This window comes from Rhipicephalus microplus, unplaced genomic scaffold (assembly GCF_043290135.1).
Source record: "Rhipicephalus microplus isolate Deutch F79 unplaced genomic scaffold, USDA_Rmic scaffold_12, whole genome shotgun sequence".
In the NCBI taxonomy this organism is placed as follows: Eukaryota; Metazoa; Arthropoda; class Arachnida; order Ixodida; family Ixodidae; genus Rhipicephalus; species Rhipicephalus microplus.
In genome coordinates, this window is record NW_027464585.1 from 33,339,601 (window position 1) to 33,355,429 (window position 15,829).

The 15,829-nt window shown below is 46.3% G+C and overlaps 1 protein-coding gene across 8 annotated transcripts in view; it reads left to right on the forward strand.

Moving 5' to 3' along the window:
• The window catches only part of LOC119166758 (12S rRNA N(4)-cytidine methyltransferase METTL15), a 173,027-nt gene that overhangs the window by 100,854 nt on the left and 56,344 nt on the right, over positions 1-15,829 (forward strand). For all 8 annotated transcript variants that reach the window (XM_075882462.1, XM_075882465.1, XM_075882458.1 and 5 more), the window contains exon 5: positions 15,519-15,621. In XM_075882462.1, coding sequence (XP_075738577.1) covers positions 15,519-15,621 — 103 coding nt within the window. The remainder of the gene's footprint in view (positions 1-15,518; positions 15,622-15,829) is intronic.

Sequence of the window (15,829 nt, forward strand, 5' to 3'; positions counted from 1 at the left end):
ATAACTGGATTAACATCATTCCGGTTGCTTCATGGCAGGGAGGTCACTACGTTGCTGGATGTGATGCTTCTACCAGACAGGCATCATATTAGTGTCAAGACGAACGAATTTATCAGACTAGCGCACGCAGCTCGTAAGCTTGCAGTCGAAAGAATCGACTCGTTGTGGTACGACGCTTGTCATCGCGATGTCTCTTACCAACCCGGAGAACAAGTATGGTTGTGGACTCCCATTCGACTACTGGGCCGGTTAGAAAAGTAGTTACACCGCTATTTTGGTGATTATAGAGTTCTCTCTCGTCTCAGCGAAGTGAACTACGAAGTTTTTGACGAGGACATGGCTCGTCTATCTCGCCGTTCGCAGCAGCCACACGTCCATGTTTCGAGAATGAAACCGTTTTACCAATACTGACTGTTCGGCAAACTATCTTAAGTAGACTTACAGAGATTGTGAACACGGGCCTTGTGTACTGGTTATTGTGCGTGTTTTCTTTTCATCTCGTAAATATGTTGTGACATCGCGACAATGTTCTTTGAGAAGGGGGTAATGCCACTAGTACAAGTTTTGCTAGTATTGTTTCCATAGATGCTGACAGGCTTGTATGTGCTGTTCAAAAAAGGACAAAGGTGCGCTTGCGGAAAAGATGATAAAGTCGTATTGCTGTTGATCGATCCAGTCTGGTGTCCTTGTGTGCTCTTATCTACAGGTTACGGTTATGATGTAACGTGACAATATGCATCCAAGCATCTTTTGTTGAATTTTCGCACATAGTGTTAAAAAAACGCACGGAGCCCGAAAACATATTGCACTGCTCCGTAGTCAGGGCCAAGATATGCTCTGAGCGCCTTCTTCTCGTTAGGAGAAGCCCTGCAGCTGCCCGAGCACAACGCACCCCAGCGAGGTGTGGACCTCACACGTAACCAGAGTAGCTATTAGATTGTGCAGAAAGGCCAGCAGCTACGCACTTGCTGCGGAGGAGGGAACATCGGGCCGTAAACAAAACAAATACTTGAACAGCTGCGAATGTCTCAGGATGACACAAAACATTGTCGCCGTAAAATTTGAAGCTAAGTGCCGTCATTCTCAGATTCTAAGCTCCTCCTCACTCAATTGAGGTGCGATTGCAAGACAGTTTCAAGCGGTGAGGAGTTTTTGCTGCTCAGTTGTGCAGCCATGCGCATGTGACGCTGCCGCAATAAAAGCGGCTAGTGACACTAAAGGCAGCACTGTGTCTGCTATAACGACGCAAGCGAAACAGAAGCTGCGGGACACTGGTTGAGAAGGTCACCTCCACAGTTCATTCTTGCTGCTGACCTTCGGAAATATTTTTAACACGAAATTGTTGTATGTGGAATCCACCACGGCTTCACTGACATACTTCCGTCACGGAAGGGGCACTGAAAAATAAACACTATGAGATCGCAAATAAAAAAACCAGAAGGCAAGCGTTTGTTGCACGGAATCAGACCACCAATCTCTCAACGCTTCGCGGGCGATGCTATCCACTACTGGCTAACGGCAAGCTATTTATATTGTCATGAGCAAAACAAGACCTACTGCCAGGAGTTGACCTGAATCAGAGCAACGAAAATGCTCTCTTCTCAGCCAAAAACGAGTATGAGCCACAGTGGCTCGTTCATCAATGCTGGCATGCCTCATTACCCCCTCTTTCAAGAAGCATAGTCTCGGTGCTGTACATGAAGGAAAAAAAAAGAAAATGAGACAAACATTAATATGCAAGCAAAATAAATGGCACAAGATAGAATAACGTAGTCGGTTGTGAAGTCAGGAGTCGGATGAGAAATAAGAAAAATAGGAAATATTGTAAGGAAAAGAGGAAACGAAAAGAAAAACGCAATGTCAGCAATAAAGTCAGTCACTTCACTGGTTATTCACAGCGTGAAAAGTATTGTTTGAGCCATGAAACTTGAATGACTACAGATTGCGGGGGCGGCGAGAATGTCTCGAAGTGCCTTCTGGGAGAACCTCGTAAGTAACGTCGCTGAGGTGTCATACGACTTTGTATGGGCCAGAGTAGTGGCAAAGCAGCTTTTATGAATGGCCACACTGTTGAATAAGAGTCCACACCCAGACTTCATCACCAGGCTTGAAAATAACTTCGTGGTGACGGAAAATTGTAGCGGCATGCGTCTGTGGTTTGGTGATATTGAATACGGCGATGAGCGAGTTGACAGGCCTCCTCTGGTGTCACAGGTCCCGTTAATTAGGGAGGCGATTGCCGGGCTAATTCCAAGGGCCGAAGTATCGGCCCCCCGAACCGCACCACGAAAGCGTGGACAATTTAGAAGTGGTCCTATTTGGCGCGCCAGCGGACGCCGGCTGTGGCCCAAAGAACAAGTCAGAGCCGAGAGCTGATAAACAAAACAAAATAATATTCTCAATTATGGCAGATCAAAACGATACACAAGTATGCACACTCGACAATAGTTGAATACAATATGTCACCAATCAAACAATGTACTACACAGTACAATCAGCCACACTCGAAACAACGGACACAGACAACAATACGCACTACAATGCAGTCGCATGCATCGAACAACCAAGACACTTAAATGCTAAAGAGTTAGAAAACTTATTCTGTCCAAAGTTCTTGGAACAAAAGTCTGGATGATACTCTTCCGAGAATCACTCACTCAAAGTTCGGCGTTGTTGTCGTTCCGCTGCCCCCGAAGTTTCTCTTCCAGGAAGCCTCGCGTCTTCAATTGGCCGCTCTCCAGGCTCCAAACTTATTTGCCGGAAACACGTCGGCTTCACTCACGCAGCTGTTGCCACGCGTCTTCGCTCGATAGCGGTAGACACACACTCTTGCCTGTAGCTCGAGTCTTCACCCCTTAGGGGGAAATCCACTACTTCTCCTCCTTTGTCGCTGAGGACAAAAGGCTTCGCCGACAAGGCGAAACACCCTACGCACTCTGGCGCATACTTTCTTCTTCTCCTGCTTTGTCACTAAGGGCAAAACCTTCACCGACAGACGCGGCGGAATAACCCCACGCACACTGGCGCTAACTTACTTATTCTCCTGATCTCCCATCTCTGCTGCTCGGTTAAATACCTTCTGCACGAGATTCCAGAAAATTCTCATCATTTCGTAGGCGCGATGCGCAGCGAAGGCTGCGGGAAAGGGTGAGACGGTAGGAGGGCTGTCCACGAAAGATGACGCATCTCTGCATCACCACGCCCCTTTCCATCGAGAACTTTCTAGGGCTTGCTCGGCTGCCGATGCGAGGAGGTTCGTCGGCGAACCTACGCTTCCGAGGGGAGAGGGACGCGCGCCCGGGGAGTTTTTGGATGCTTGTTTTCTTCTTTTTTTTGGTTGACCTCGAGGCATCTCTACGGCGCTTCGTCGCGAGAATTTGGCAGCGCGCCCTTTTTGAGCGCTCGTTTTGTGACATCTGCGCACTGCGTGAACTTGGCAGCATCCGTGTGGTATATTCCTATGTTGTCGGGCAGGAGCATGGCATCGAGCATCGTCGCGACCTCGCAACCGTGGACTAAGTGTAAGTTGTGAAACCGGTACTTTTTTGAAAAGCAGTGCTATACACAAAAATTATGCAAGAGAAGATGGTGTCCCAGCATTGTCTTATTAAGTCGTTCAGTTAGCCCGTTTGTTTGCAAGTGGTAATTCGTTGTTTTATGATGTTCCGTGCCACTTAATCGCAAGACTTCTTGAAGAATCTCTGCGGTGAAAGCTGATCAGTTATGACGACAGCTGGCGCACTTGACGTAAGACGATGCTGTTAACGTGCAAATTGGCGACGTCTGCTGCAGTGGCTTTTAAAAGTGCCTTTTTTTTACAGTAGCATGTTAAGTAGTCAGAAGCGACCACAATTCAACGATTTCTAAACGAAGAAGTGGGGAATAACCCCAGTAAGTGGATGCCAATCCGATGAAAAGGCGCCTTCTGTGGGCCTATTGGTTGTAATAGTCCCGCTGGTCGCAAAGGTAGAATCTTACGTTGCTGACAGTCGCGACATGTGCAAACATAGTGCTTCACTGTCTTGGCGACACGTGGTCAGTAGTAGGAGCATCGAATCCGTTGCAGCGTGCGTGTATCCGGACGATGGTTCGCGTATACGGATGATGGTAGTTCGTGCGCGTATCCGGACGATGGTAGTCCGGACGATGGTTCATCATAACGCGCGCGTAAAATGTCACCACGAAGTGTGGTTGGTGCAAGAAGCAGATACATGGCTTGTGTAAGATGAAATTTCTTTTTATAAGGCACACTATCGCGGAAACAAAAGGAGGATAGCGAGCATGCAAAGCTTCGAGGAGGGTGGGAATTGCACCTTTCCAGGTAGTCAATGAGCGAAATGAGCTACGAGTTGAGACGCTGTTGCTCAGCCAAGCTGGTTGCTGATATGGCAGAAAGAAAATTGTCGTCTTCAAGGTCGGTGTTAGCATTTTCGACCGGTGGACGTGAAAGACAATCGGCGTCAGTGTGTTTCCGCCCAGATTTGTGGACGATGGTGACATTGAATTCTTGTAGCCGAAGGCTCCATTGTGCTAGACGTCCTCAGGGATCTTTGAGATTCACGAGCCACCAAAAGGAATCGTGGTCGCCATAGAGTTTCGTACAATAATACCTAAAGAGGGATCTGGCGCTGTGAACGTGTATCTCCGTGGGAATTATGGGAAGTACATACCTGCCACGTCTCCCAAATTAGCCGGGAGACTCCCGTATTTTCATCGTTTTTTCCGGTTGTACGGTTGTCATGAAAATCTCCCGGGAATTGAAATTTCTGTGCCTGATCTGGCCGCACTGACAAAAAAGGAGCTAAATCTGCTCCAGGCTTTTCGGACGTACCCCATTTTATTATAAATGAGTTCAAGAGGCGTTCATGGAAATGTACAGTATAATCTTAGTGATGTGAAACTGCAGCAGATACGAATTCTTAAATTCCCCAGCCAAATTTTACTATGTTCATTGGGCCTCAATTTGAATGTTCCAAACACATTTCCTATTCGTGGCGGGTGATGCGAACCTTATTACGAAAACCGTCGAACGAAGGCCGAGAGCAGCGTACTCGAAGCTTCGGAAGTACGCGTGCGACTGGCGCACTACAGTGCGTGTGACTGTCATTGCCACAACCGCTGAGGAGGAAACCGCGGTCGCTCTTGACATGATCATGTGTGGCGACGACGTAACTCAGATAACCTCGAAAGTGTGCCCTCAACAAGTCAAGGCAATGCTGTTTTCTGCAAACTCTGCGGACAAACCTGCGACAGATGCTATCGTAGATGCCATAAAGTGACTTAGTTTTCAAGGCGCGTGCGCAGCCAAGCGCATTGGGATTGTAAAATTAACTACTGTTTGTCGCAACCACCGCGCACAAAACCGTGGTCGCGGTGACGTGATAGCGATCTACAAGCTCCGAGGGCACGCAGCAGTAGGTTAAAAGCAGTAAGTACGTAAACAAGTTTTTTTAAAAGTTACAGTTTGGTCACAAGGGCGAAGCAACAAATGCGACAGCAAGAACTTCGAATGTAACGCTGAGAACGGCAAGCAGACCGAAACATTCAGCGCGCAGCTTACACACAAATGACGCACGAGAACGATACTCGCAGGATGAGAGCAAACTAACAGCATTTATTGCTCGGCATGTAATGCGCTGTTTAAACAAAAAGGATGCACGATACGTAATCACAGGTACCGATGAGTACAAACTAACAAGTGTACGAGTTGTTATACATCGCTGTATATGAAAAGCACACTGTTTTTGCAAAAGGGGCCTGTGCAGAGACCGAAGCAATCTTTGTGGGACCGGCAACTAACGCTTTTGTTTCAGTGAAAGCCGAAGGCACACGATTCTCCCACCAAAGGATAAGCGCATGCGCACAGGCATCCATTCATAGGGCAAAGTACACGTGAGAGATAAGCACGTGTCGGCGCATCGCGACGAGCTCGGCGAAGAGCACGGGCGGCTTTTTTTCTTTGAGTGTTCATATATATAGATACGTATACATATACGGTGAAGGTCGGCGGCGGTGGCGATGGCAAAAAAAAAAAACAGTTTGGACTGTCGATATAATTGCTATCGCAATAAAAAGGGGCCAGGCACGTTGTGACGTTCCTGTGAGAAAAATCTAGCAGTGAGCAAAGCTTTGACCCGCGCTTGTGTGGCAGCCAGCTGCACCATCCCGTCCGTTCACGTGTGTCCCAGGAAAACACACGCGAGTTGTTTAGCTGAAATAGATTCTGCTAGTTGTGTTGATCCTTTGATCCTTTGAGACTCTCACCTTAGCGGAAAACTCTACCCTCGTTTGTTCGACCACTCTTAGCCACTCTAAGACCGCAACCCTGATGTTGGCGCTTGCGATTGAGATCCCCCTCTTACCCTCATTTGTTTCTCGTGATTTTTTTTGTTTGTTTTTCTTAATTTCTTTAATGCCCCTCTCCTGTTGTGGAACTCTCCCGGATTCAGAGTTCTTGAACGTGGCTGATATGGAAGTACAGGCTTCGGATTGGATCGCCTTAGCCAGTGAACTGTCTACGAATCTTTTTTCTGCAGTTTCAGTTTCGTTCTTCGTGTAGAGTGGGTAGTGGGGCGGGTGTAAAGGACAGAAGCTGTGCCTTTGTTGCTCAAAGAAGCTGAAAACTGCTAGGCCTCTCAATTTACTTCAACGCTGGAGCTGTATAAGTCGTGTTTGACAGTTTAAGCGAAGCGTCGTCCACTCACGGCTGCGCATAGGTGTAGCGTCTCATGCCAGTGCAGAATATATTACATCGAGTTCACGTTTGATGTTAGTGCCTCTTGCCAAAACTCGTTTAAATCATCTGCGAAACGACAGTGACACAAAGTAGACACACTGCCACGCTCTTCTCACTCGACCTCGCAACAAATCGAGATGTGCGTTGGGGGCAGACCACTTGAATAGATGCACCTGGCATCGCTGCAGACGAAATGTTAAGTGTTCCTCCCTTAATAATTTGTTGTTAGTATTTTCATAAATAGATATTGCATACTTTCGAGGGCAAAACAAGAATGTTCGTTTTGAAATGTTGTATAGAATAATTTATTACATCTTGATGCCAAATCTGGAACGCAATGGCAGAGCAATGCAAACACTGGTGGTTAAATTTGTCCACGTTTCACTTTTATTGCCTAGTCACAAAAATCTTTTGCAATAAAGTTTGCGAACAAAAAAAGAAGGAAGTTTCAATGAGATATAACTTCATATCACTGTTTTACACCCAGCAAACAAGCGTCGCGAATCTCAAGAACATGATCCATGTGAAGCAGATTCGAAGCCTGTACTTCCCATAATTCCTATGGGTGCACAAGCGCCACTGAAGGAGCCCGCGTAGACACTAGCATCAGATTCCCCTCTTGGTATTATTGTATGAAACTCTATAGGGGTCGCTAACTACCCTGAATGGGCGGCCATACAAGTATAGGCGGAACTTTGTTATGGCCCAGACAACAGAGGGGCATTTCTTTTTGGTTGCATAATAGTTTTTCTCTGCTGGGGATAACGTTCTGCTTGCATAAGCGATCACGCGCTTTACGCCATTATGCCACTGAACTAATATCGCTCCTAGTCCAACGTTGCTGCCGTCTGTGTGTAATTCCTTGTTGGCACTTTCATCAAAACGACCCAGTACAGGCGGAGCCTGGAGAAGGTTTTGGAGGGTGTCGAACCCATGGCACTGATTGGGATGCCAAACAAATGAGACATTGTCTTTTGTAAGCTTGTTGTGGGGTTCAGCGATCTTCGAAAAGTTTTTGACAAAGCGCCTGCAGTACGCACAGAGCCCCAAAAATCGGCGTAGGTCGCACTTATTTGTGGGCACGGAAAAGGCGGCAACGGCATCGGTTTTCTCCGGATCTGGGCGAATGCCGACATGGCTCACAACATGACCAAGGAACTTCAGTTCTTCGTATCCAAAATGGCATTTCTCGAGCTTGAGAGAAAGCCAGCTCTGCTGTTCTAATTGCCTGAAGAGCTGCCTGAAGGCGTTGGATGTGTTGCTCGAACGTGTCTGCAAAGACCACAACGTAATCAAGGTAAACAAGAGATGATTGCCATTTTATCCCCAGGAGAACTGTATCCATCATTCTTTAGAAAGTAGCTGGTGCTGAGCAAGGACCGAAAGGCAACACTTTAAACTCGTACAGGCCGTCGGGAGTAATAAAAGGCGTCTTTTCGCAATCGCGCTCATCCGCGGCGATTTGACAGCAGCCGCTACACAAACCCATGCAGTAAAAATATTCAGCGTTGTATATATGGTTCAACGAGTCATCTATCTGGGGTAGAGGATAAACATCCTTTTTGGTGACCTTGTTTAGTTTACGGTAATCAACACAAAAGTGCAACGTACCATCTTTCTTTTTTGGTCGATGGCTGGATGACGTCGTCCTGAAGCATCTGCTGGACTTGGTCACGTATAGCGTCTTGTTTTCTTTGCGACACCCTGTAGGCATGTTGTCGGATGAGCCCTTTGATAGGTTCTGTGGTGATTAATGCTGAGCAAGATGTGTCTGTTTAACCTTCGATGTAGTGGCAAAGCAGTCTTGAAATGCGCTGAGTATACTCAAAAGGCTTTCTCGTTGTGCCGAAGGTAGACTCTCGTTTACGTCGAGATTGCTCGCAAAGGCCTCGTCACGGTGGCCATTCAATGAAAGTGAGGCTAATGTGGATGAACCTTCGGCATCGGCAAGTTCTTCAAAATATGCAATGGCATTGTGTCTTGTGAGGTGGCGATATTCGTCACTGAAGTTCGTGACCAGCAGGTGAGCATGCCTGTTGCTAGGTTGAATGATTCCTCAGGCAACCCATATTTGCCGTGAAATAAGGAGAGACAAATTAGCCTCTGCAATTACTGCGTCACACAAGTCCTGTCTCAATTCTACCTCGACAAAAAGCCTGCTTCGAGGTGGGAGAGTCAGAGAATTGTAGGTAACACGGAGCACTTTTTTCAAAAATTGCATACCCTCACTTGCAGTGCAAAAAGGATCCTTGAACGACACAAGTAACTCAAGGAGGTTGATGATCGCACCGTATTCATGAAGGAAGTCCATTCCTAGAATGACTGGCCAAGAGCACATCTGCAATATGAGAAAAGAGCCCATAAATTTCGACGTATGTATTCGAATGAGTGCCGGGCACATACCAGTAGGCATCACCAGATGGCTGACCAACTGCCCTGCGCTACTGGGGTCCTTGCCACGTTGTGGTAACCTTCCTCAGTCCAGAGTCTAGTGTGGCGCTCATTACAGAATAGTCGGCGCTGGTGTCGACGAGGGCATTGACAGCATGATTGTCGACGAAGACAGCGATTTCGGCAGAAACTATCTTTTTGCTGTCAAAAAACACTGCAAAACCGAAATAGTCTTTGTCGGGTCGTTGTGTCGAAAGAGGTTCTTTAACAGTTCGCCGCACTGCGACTTCATCTACAGAAATCGCCGTTCCTAGTTTTCCCCTGTGGGAGACTTGGTGACCGGCTCCTCAAAACAACGGAAGATGACAAGGGCAAACTGGGTGACAAATACCGGTAAGGCGACGGTGATTTCGACTGGTGGTGCTGAAGAGTCGAAGGAGTTCGCTGGCCCGTGAGATAGGCTTTGATTTCGCAGGGGCGCACACCGTAGCATGGGCATCAAGCATCAGGGTAGAAGCGGCGGAGACCTAGTTGGTATTGACAGTTTTTGTACATGTGACCCGCTTCGCCGCAGTGATAGCAGAGCGGACGGTTATCCGAGGTGCTCCATGTGCTTGCCTTGCTACCATTTTGTCTTGAGGCAGACGTCAGATAGGAGTGTGTGCTCGGAAACCTTGAGCTGAGAGGCGGACTCGAAGCAGTGTCCTGGAATGGTTGCATAGCCTGGTACTTTGGCCACATAGCAGGATCTGTATCCGGTGGCGCAGGGGATCGCAATGCCATTGCGTATGTCAGGACTGGGGCCTCGGGAACTGGTGGTGCGATTGGCGCCAGGGGTGTGACGGCCTGCCGGACTTCTTGTCTGATTACATCCGCAAGGGCTGGTACAGGTGGATGGGATCCCACTACTTGAAGTTGTCGCAATTTGTCTCGAACGATACTTTGACTGATGTCTGCGAAGGCCTGTCTCTCGCTGTCGGAGCCGATAGAGCATGCGGTGGCCGGTATCTGGCGTTCGTATTGTGACAACCGCTGCTGCAGAGTAGGCTTCATCGTGGTTGCCTCATTGATGAACTTGGCCACTGTCGTCGGTGGATTGCGCACGAGTCCAGCGAAAATCTGTTCTTTTACTCCGCGCATCAAATGCCGCACCTTCCTTTCCTCCTACATAGCAGAGTCCGTGTGCCTGAAGAGCCAAAACATGTCCTCGACAAACATAGATACTCGTTCGTTCGGCCTCTGGTTTTTGCAGGATATGGCTTGTGCAGCCCTCTCCTTCTTCACAGTGTTGCGATAGGCGTCACAGAGCTGTCGGCTAAACTCTTGCCATGTTGCAAAGGAGCTCTCATGGTTCTCATACCACGTCCTCGCAGAATCTTTTAAGTAGAAGTAAACTCGGCGCAGCTTGCAAACATCGACCTATTCCTTGATGCTGGTAACTCGATCAAGGTGGTCGAGTCATCACATCACATCGAGTCACAGTCATCAACATCCTCCAAGACTTCTCCATAAAATCGCTTTGGTGTCTGTGGCACATGAAAAACATGCCCGAGAAGAGAACCATGGGCATTGCTGGTTTGAACCGTCTGGCTTGTCATCAGAGTTGCCATCTTTCTGGCTGGGAATGAATGCCAAAGGACCAAACTCAGGGGGTAACCCACACAAGCGGCGGCTGCTTCTTGCTCTGGCAGATTTAGCTTTCTCCAAAATGGCCGACACAGCTGAAGTACACGTACCCAGCACTTCCACCAGTAATGTCACGAGCAAATTAAGACCGAAAGCCAGGAGTTGACTTGCTCCAGAGCAAGGACAATGTTCTCTTCTTCTTCTCAGCCCAAAACCAGTATGAGCCACAACAGCTCGTTCATCAATGGTGGCATGCGTCAATATACATCGTACACCATTTGGCAGAACTCAGAGCTTTGAAACATTAGCACGCTTTCGTTATCAGTGGCAAGATGGCGCGACAGGCTCGCGCTAGGTGAAATCTTAAGTCTGTCGCCTCCACGAAGCACTGCCTCTAAGCAGTGTCGTTTCTCTTGCACGCACGATTATCAGACTCATAATTCCAGAGAGGACGAAGGTCACTTCCCAGGCTTCTACTGCCGCATTTACAAAAAGAGTGCGCTGATGACAGACGACGCAGAAAGAATTGTGACAGTTGTTCCTGCTTGTCCTGTGTATACATCTGAGCTTGTTTCATGGGTCTTTCGTCTGTGTTAAAAGCACGCTTCAAGTGTCGAGCTGTGAAAATTGTTAGTCTGCGTTTGTCCGGTGTTGGCTAATTTCGTGCGTGCTTTCTGCTTGAGGTGTTCACTGCATGTTTCGAGCTGCTGGCCGTTCCAATGTGACTTCAATTTGTTGCTGTTGCTAGAACAATGCACAATAAATGGCCAACTACCTCTGTAAAGAACTTTGGTGGTGCTATAGCATAACCACAAGGAGTCTGTACTTCTGTAAAGTTCACCTACCAAGTGCATTTTCCAAACAAGACATGCACATTGTTTCATGCAAAAGTCTGTCAAAAGTCACCATGTTGCCAAAACAAACAAATTCAAATTGATTCTGAAAATTGAGTGGCTAGACTAATTATTAGAAAGTGGTAGTTGCACGAGAAACAAGTTCCACATGCCTATATCGACGATCCAAAGCAACCATCGCTGGAAATCTATTTGAATAGGCGTGGTAACGAAACAGTTAATCAACTCACTCAGTTAAAAGTCTGACTCAATCATATTTCTAGTACTTTTCAAAAAATTAACTTCAGTGCAAACACACGACACATTTATGCACAAACACACCCAGGCCAAACATGCATGTGTGCGTGTTTGCTGACGGGGTGTGTGTGTGTGCGCGAGTGTGAAAAATATAAAAGAACGAGTTGTTTCATATATTTAGTATATTGGCCCTTTTAGCTCTACTTCAAGCCACACCAACCTCCTGTGTCACATTGAGCAATCAGTATGCCAGTCAAGGTCAATCGCTTTCAGCCTGCATAAGGAAGGGTCTTGTACCAGGCGAGGTCAGCGCCCTTTTTGCTTCTTTCAAGGCTTCAACAGGACATGCAAAGCATATTTGCAAGATTATTCACTGTGAGTTGTGGGTCAGACTGTGGTGGGATTATGTGCAGGTTTACTGCTACTCCTCGCACCCTTCCTGGATTGCAGAGCAACAGTTCCAGATTCTCAAATATAAGGAGGGGTGCTTCATGGTGTTCACAGGGCGTGTGTTCGACAAGGCGCAAGAAGTAGTGGCAAAGATTTTATTACACATGAAAGTAAAGGTCACGAGAGTCAAGAAAGAAGCCTTAGTGCTACGTAAAGATCTTAACCTTTCGGGTTTATTGATGGCCATAAGTAAATGCAAAGCTGTCTGATTACAGGTTCTTATCACTGCTAAATCACACGAAGAAATTATATTGTGTGCTATCAAAGCAAGAGAGGCTCCTGGTAGCAGGTAATTCACCGGTTCCTTTTAAAAAACCTACAAATCTTGCATGTTAATGGTGCTTTGATCACGAACTGTTCCAAAAGATATTATCAGTTACTTGTAAGGAAACGCCACTATTGCTCACGGCTTTTCTGCAGGTGTAACTGATTTATTTTATTCTGTGCCTATACAAGAAATGTTTGCCTATATTAGGGATTGTATTGGCTGTATCGGTGTAATAGATTTTCAGAAATTTGTGGGTATATTTGTTGAGAATTTTACGGTTTTGGTAGAATTTTATTTGAAGTCCACCCTCATTTTTTTCAACGACTTGTACGTTCAGCACCAGGGAATATGTATTGGCTCTTGCGTCGCCCCATTGTTGTGTGACATCTTCTTGGCGTCTGTACATCGGCACTTGCTCTGTTTATTTGACGATAGATTTTTTCTTAAAGATATGCTGATGCTTTTTTAATTCTTTTAAAAACTGACCCTGCTTTTACATTTAACAAGTGAATTAACAACATTTTAGCCACCTTTCAGCTGCATGCTTTTTACACATAAATCCCCTTCCCAAAGCACTCTTCACTTTTGAGACTTTTCTTTAACATCTGACCAAAACCATGTTTGTTGGCAATACAGCCCACATGCACAGAAAAATATGCTCCTGTACAATTCCGCCCACTCAAAAATAGTCAAAAGAAGCAATTGCTACCAGCTGTCTTGAGCCTGCCCTCATCAAGTCATGTCTTCACTCTATGCGGAAGAGTTTTGATAACCGATTGGCAAGCTCTATTCAGCCAGTTTCCAGAGCTCCGTCGTAGTGGCCATCTCAAAAACCCTTCTTTAGAAGCTGAAGGGCACCAAAAAAAAAAAAAAACGTCCTGCCCCGTTCATAAAGGAGGCAAGCCCAAGATGGTACCGTACGTCCACCAACTTTTCTACAACCTAAAAATGGTTGCCAATAAGCACGGTGTCACGTAGTCTTTTTGTAACCCCACAAATTGGCTAGACTGTGTCCACGGGTCAGCCGCATTGACAAAAAGTCCGGATGCCAGAAGAAGCACACCACACCTTATGTGAAATGAGCGATGAGTGTGGCGTATGAAAAAATACGGCAGAACCCACGTGCCTAATGAATCCATGTTATGCAAAGCATGCGAAGGGAAGGCGATCGTGTTGTTTTTAAATGAGCGACACGTTATGAAGTGACGCTAATACATGTACAAATGTTGCATGCTCAAGCATGTGTTGAACAGTTGCAGATGTTTATATTGCCAGTTATTTGCACTTGCGCGATGATGCCAATAAGAACATGGGTATTAGCAACACCAGAATCGATAAGGTGATGTGAAGCGCTGGTGCTCATGAGTATGGCAGCCCTAGACACTGCTTCAGCACATGGCACCTATCTACAATTGACGTTAACTCGAAGTACGGCTGTACCAAAGGAGTACACATGCAATGTTTATAAAAGTGGGTAGTCAGCACAGCAACCGGAACTGACGTTTCACGAGCATTTGGGTCAACTTAGAAACTAGTTCCGAGACCTGGTGTGGCTCTAAGGCAGAATGCTTTAATGCCACGCAGAATGGTGGGGTTTGTTTCCTGCTGGGGCCCTGACATTTATTCTTCTATTTCATAAGGTCAACGCTGCCGATGTCAGGTTTTTCTTAAGGCTCACACATTAAAAGTACCCACGTGTGTTCTCGTCACTCCTGGGTAGATACAAAGTGTAAATCACCTGCTGCACATACTTGCATACCAGTGGCAGATAGGTACCTGCCGGCAGGTACGTGCCATATTTGTCAAATCATCTTACCCTTCCTTGCTAATTTTGGTCCACGCTAAGAAGGGGGGTGATCACGAGAATACCCAGCTGTAAGCGACTAGAGACAAATAGACGGACGGTATAGCCTGCACATGTGAGCCTCGGCGGCTTCGTGAGATCAAAATAATGGGCAGAAGCAATGAGACATTAGTGTGAGAGCTATTGGAGGTGTTTCATATTAAGAAGAGAGAGGCACGGGTTGTGTTTGACTTTAAATGAGCGGCAGCTTCTTGAAATGGGAGTGTGATGTACGTTTAGGATTTTGATGCATGCATGTGCAGAGAGTTGTAATTTGGTGGCCTGTTCTTTCAAATGAACAGCTTAAGTTTAACGCCCGACCTTTCAGCTCCCTCCTTCTTCGTTTCTCTGAGCTGTGTTTTCCAATTTTGCGCTATTATGTACCCCATTGAGAACTGTGAATTGCAGTTGACTTTGTAGACTTCGAGTAAGATGTTTGCATTTGAAACAGCACAAAAACAACTTTTAATGTTGATAAAAATTATGAAAATGCATTAGGTAGAGTTACATGATTTTTCACTGCCTCGCTTTCTCGTTAGTATCACCTTTATAATTTTCTCACTTGTTGATGCCTTCCTTGTCATTTCTATGACTAACACGACTCATAGTTGACTGGCTTGGTTTTCATATTGTGGAATTCTCATTGCGGGCCTTGACACTTCTTGAAATGGTGTGCTTTGAGGAAGCAAAGTTCTTGCAGTGTGAGGTGAATTACAAAGCGTACTTTACGGCTTGTGCAGTCTTCCAAAGAAATTGATATTAAATCATGCGGCCTTCTGAAGGCTACAGCGGCTTTAAATACCAGCACAAACTCGGAAGCATTTGGCTAAGAAGTCGTGCAGACTTGTTGCAATGTTGCACGAAGGCCTTGTTTTGCTCACCATGTTAATTCCAGGATCTTGGCAGGATGAGGCTTGCATTGTCCGTCTTGTGGCATCTGGCAAAAGTCTTGCTGAGGCACATTGTCATCAAGATGGACGGACTTTTCATATTGATGCTAATTCATAAGTGCACATTTTGGTCATGTCCTGTTTTTGTTGTTGTTGTTGTTGTTGTTATTATTATTGTTGTTGTTGTTATTCACATTTTTCTAACCAGCGCCTGTGTGACCAGGTTTCCAGGTGAACCGACAGCTGCCGATGTCGTCAATTTTCTTGACTATGACTCACTGGTGCAAGTGCTCAAGTTGTATGGAGAGGAGAAGCACGCAAAAAAGGTATTGTCAAAAATGTGTGCAGGAAACACCTTTCATGCACCGCTTTACATCAGCCACGTTGCATGAAAATACAGCAGCTAAGTGCAAAGAGAGAGCTTTTTAATTAGCAGTACATTCATTCTACGAGCTGACAAGCGGTGGATATAACGTCTCAGTCAAAAACTGCATTTTGAGGACGGCCTATAAAGAAAGAAAAGCAATATGTCAG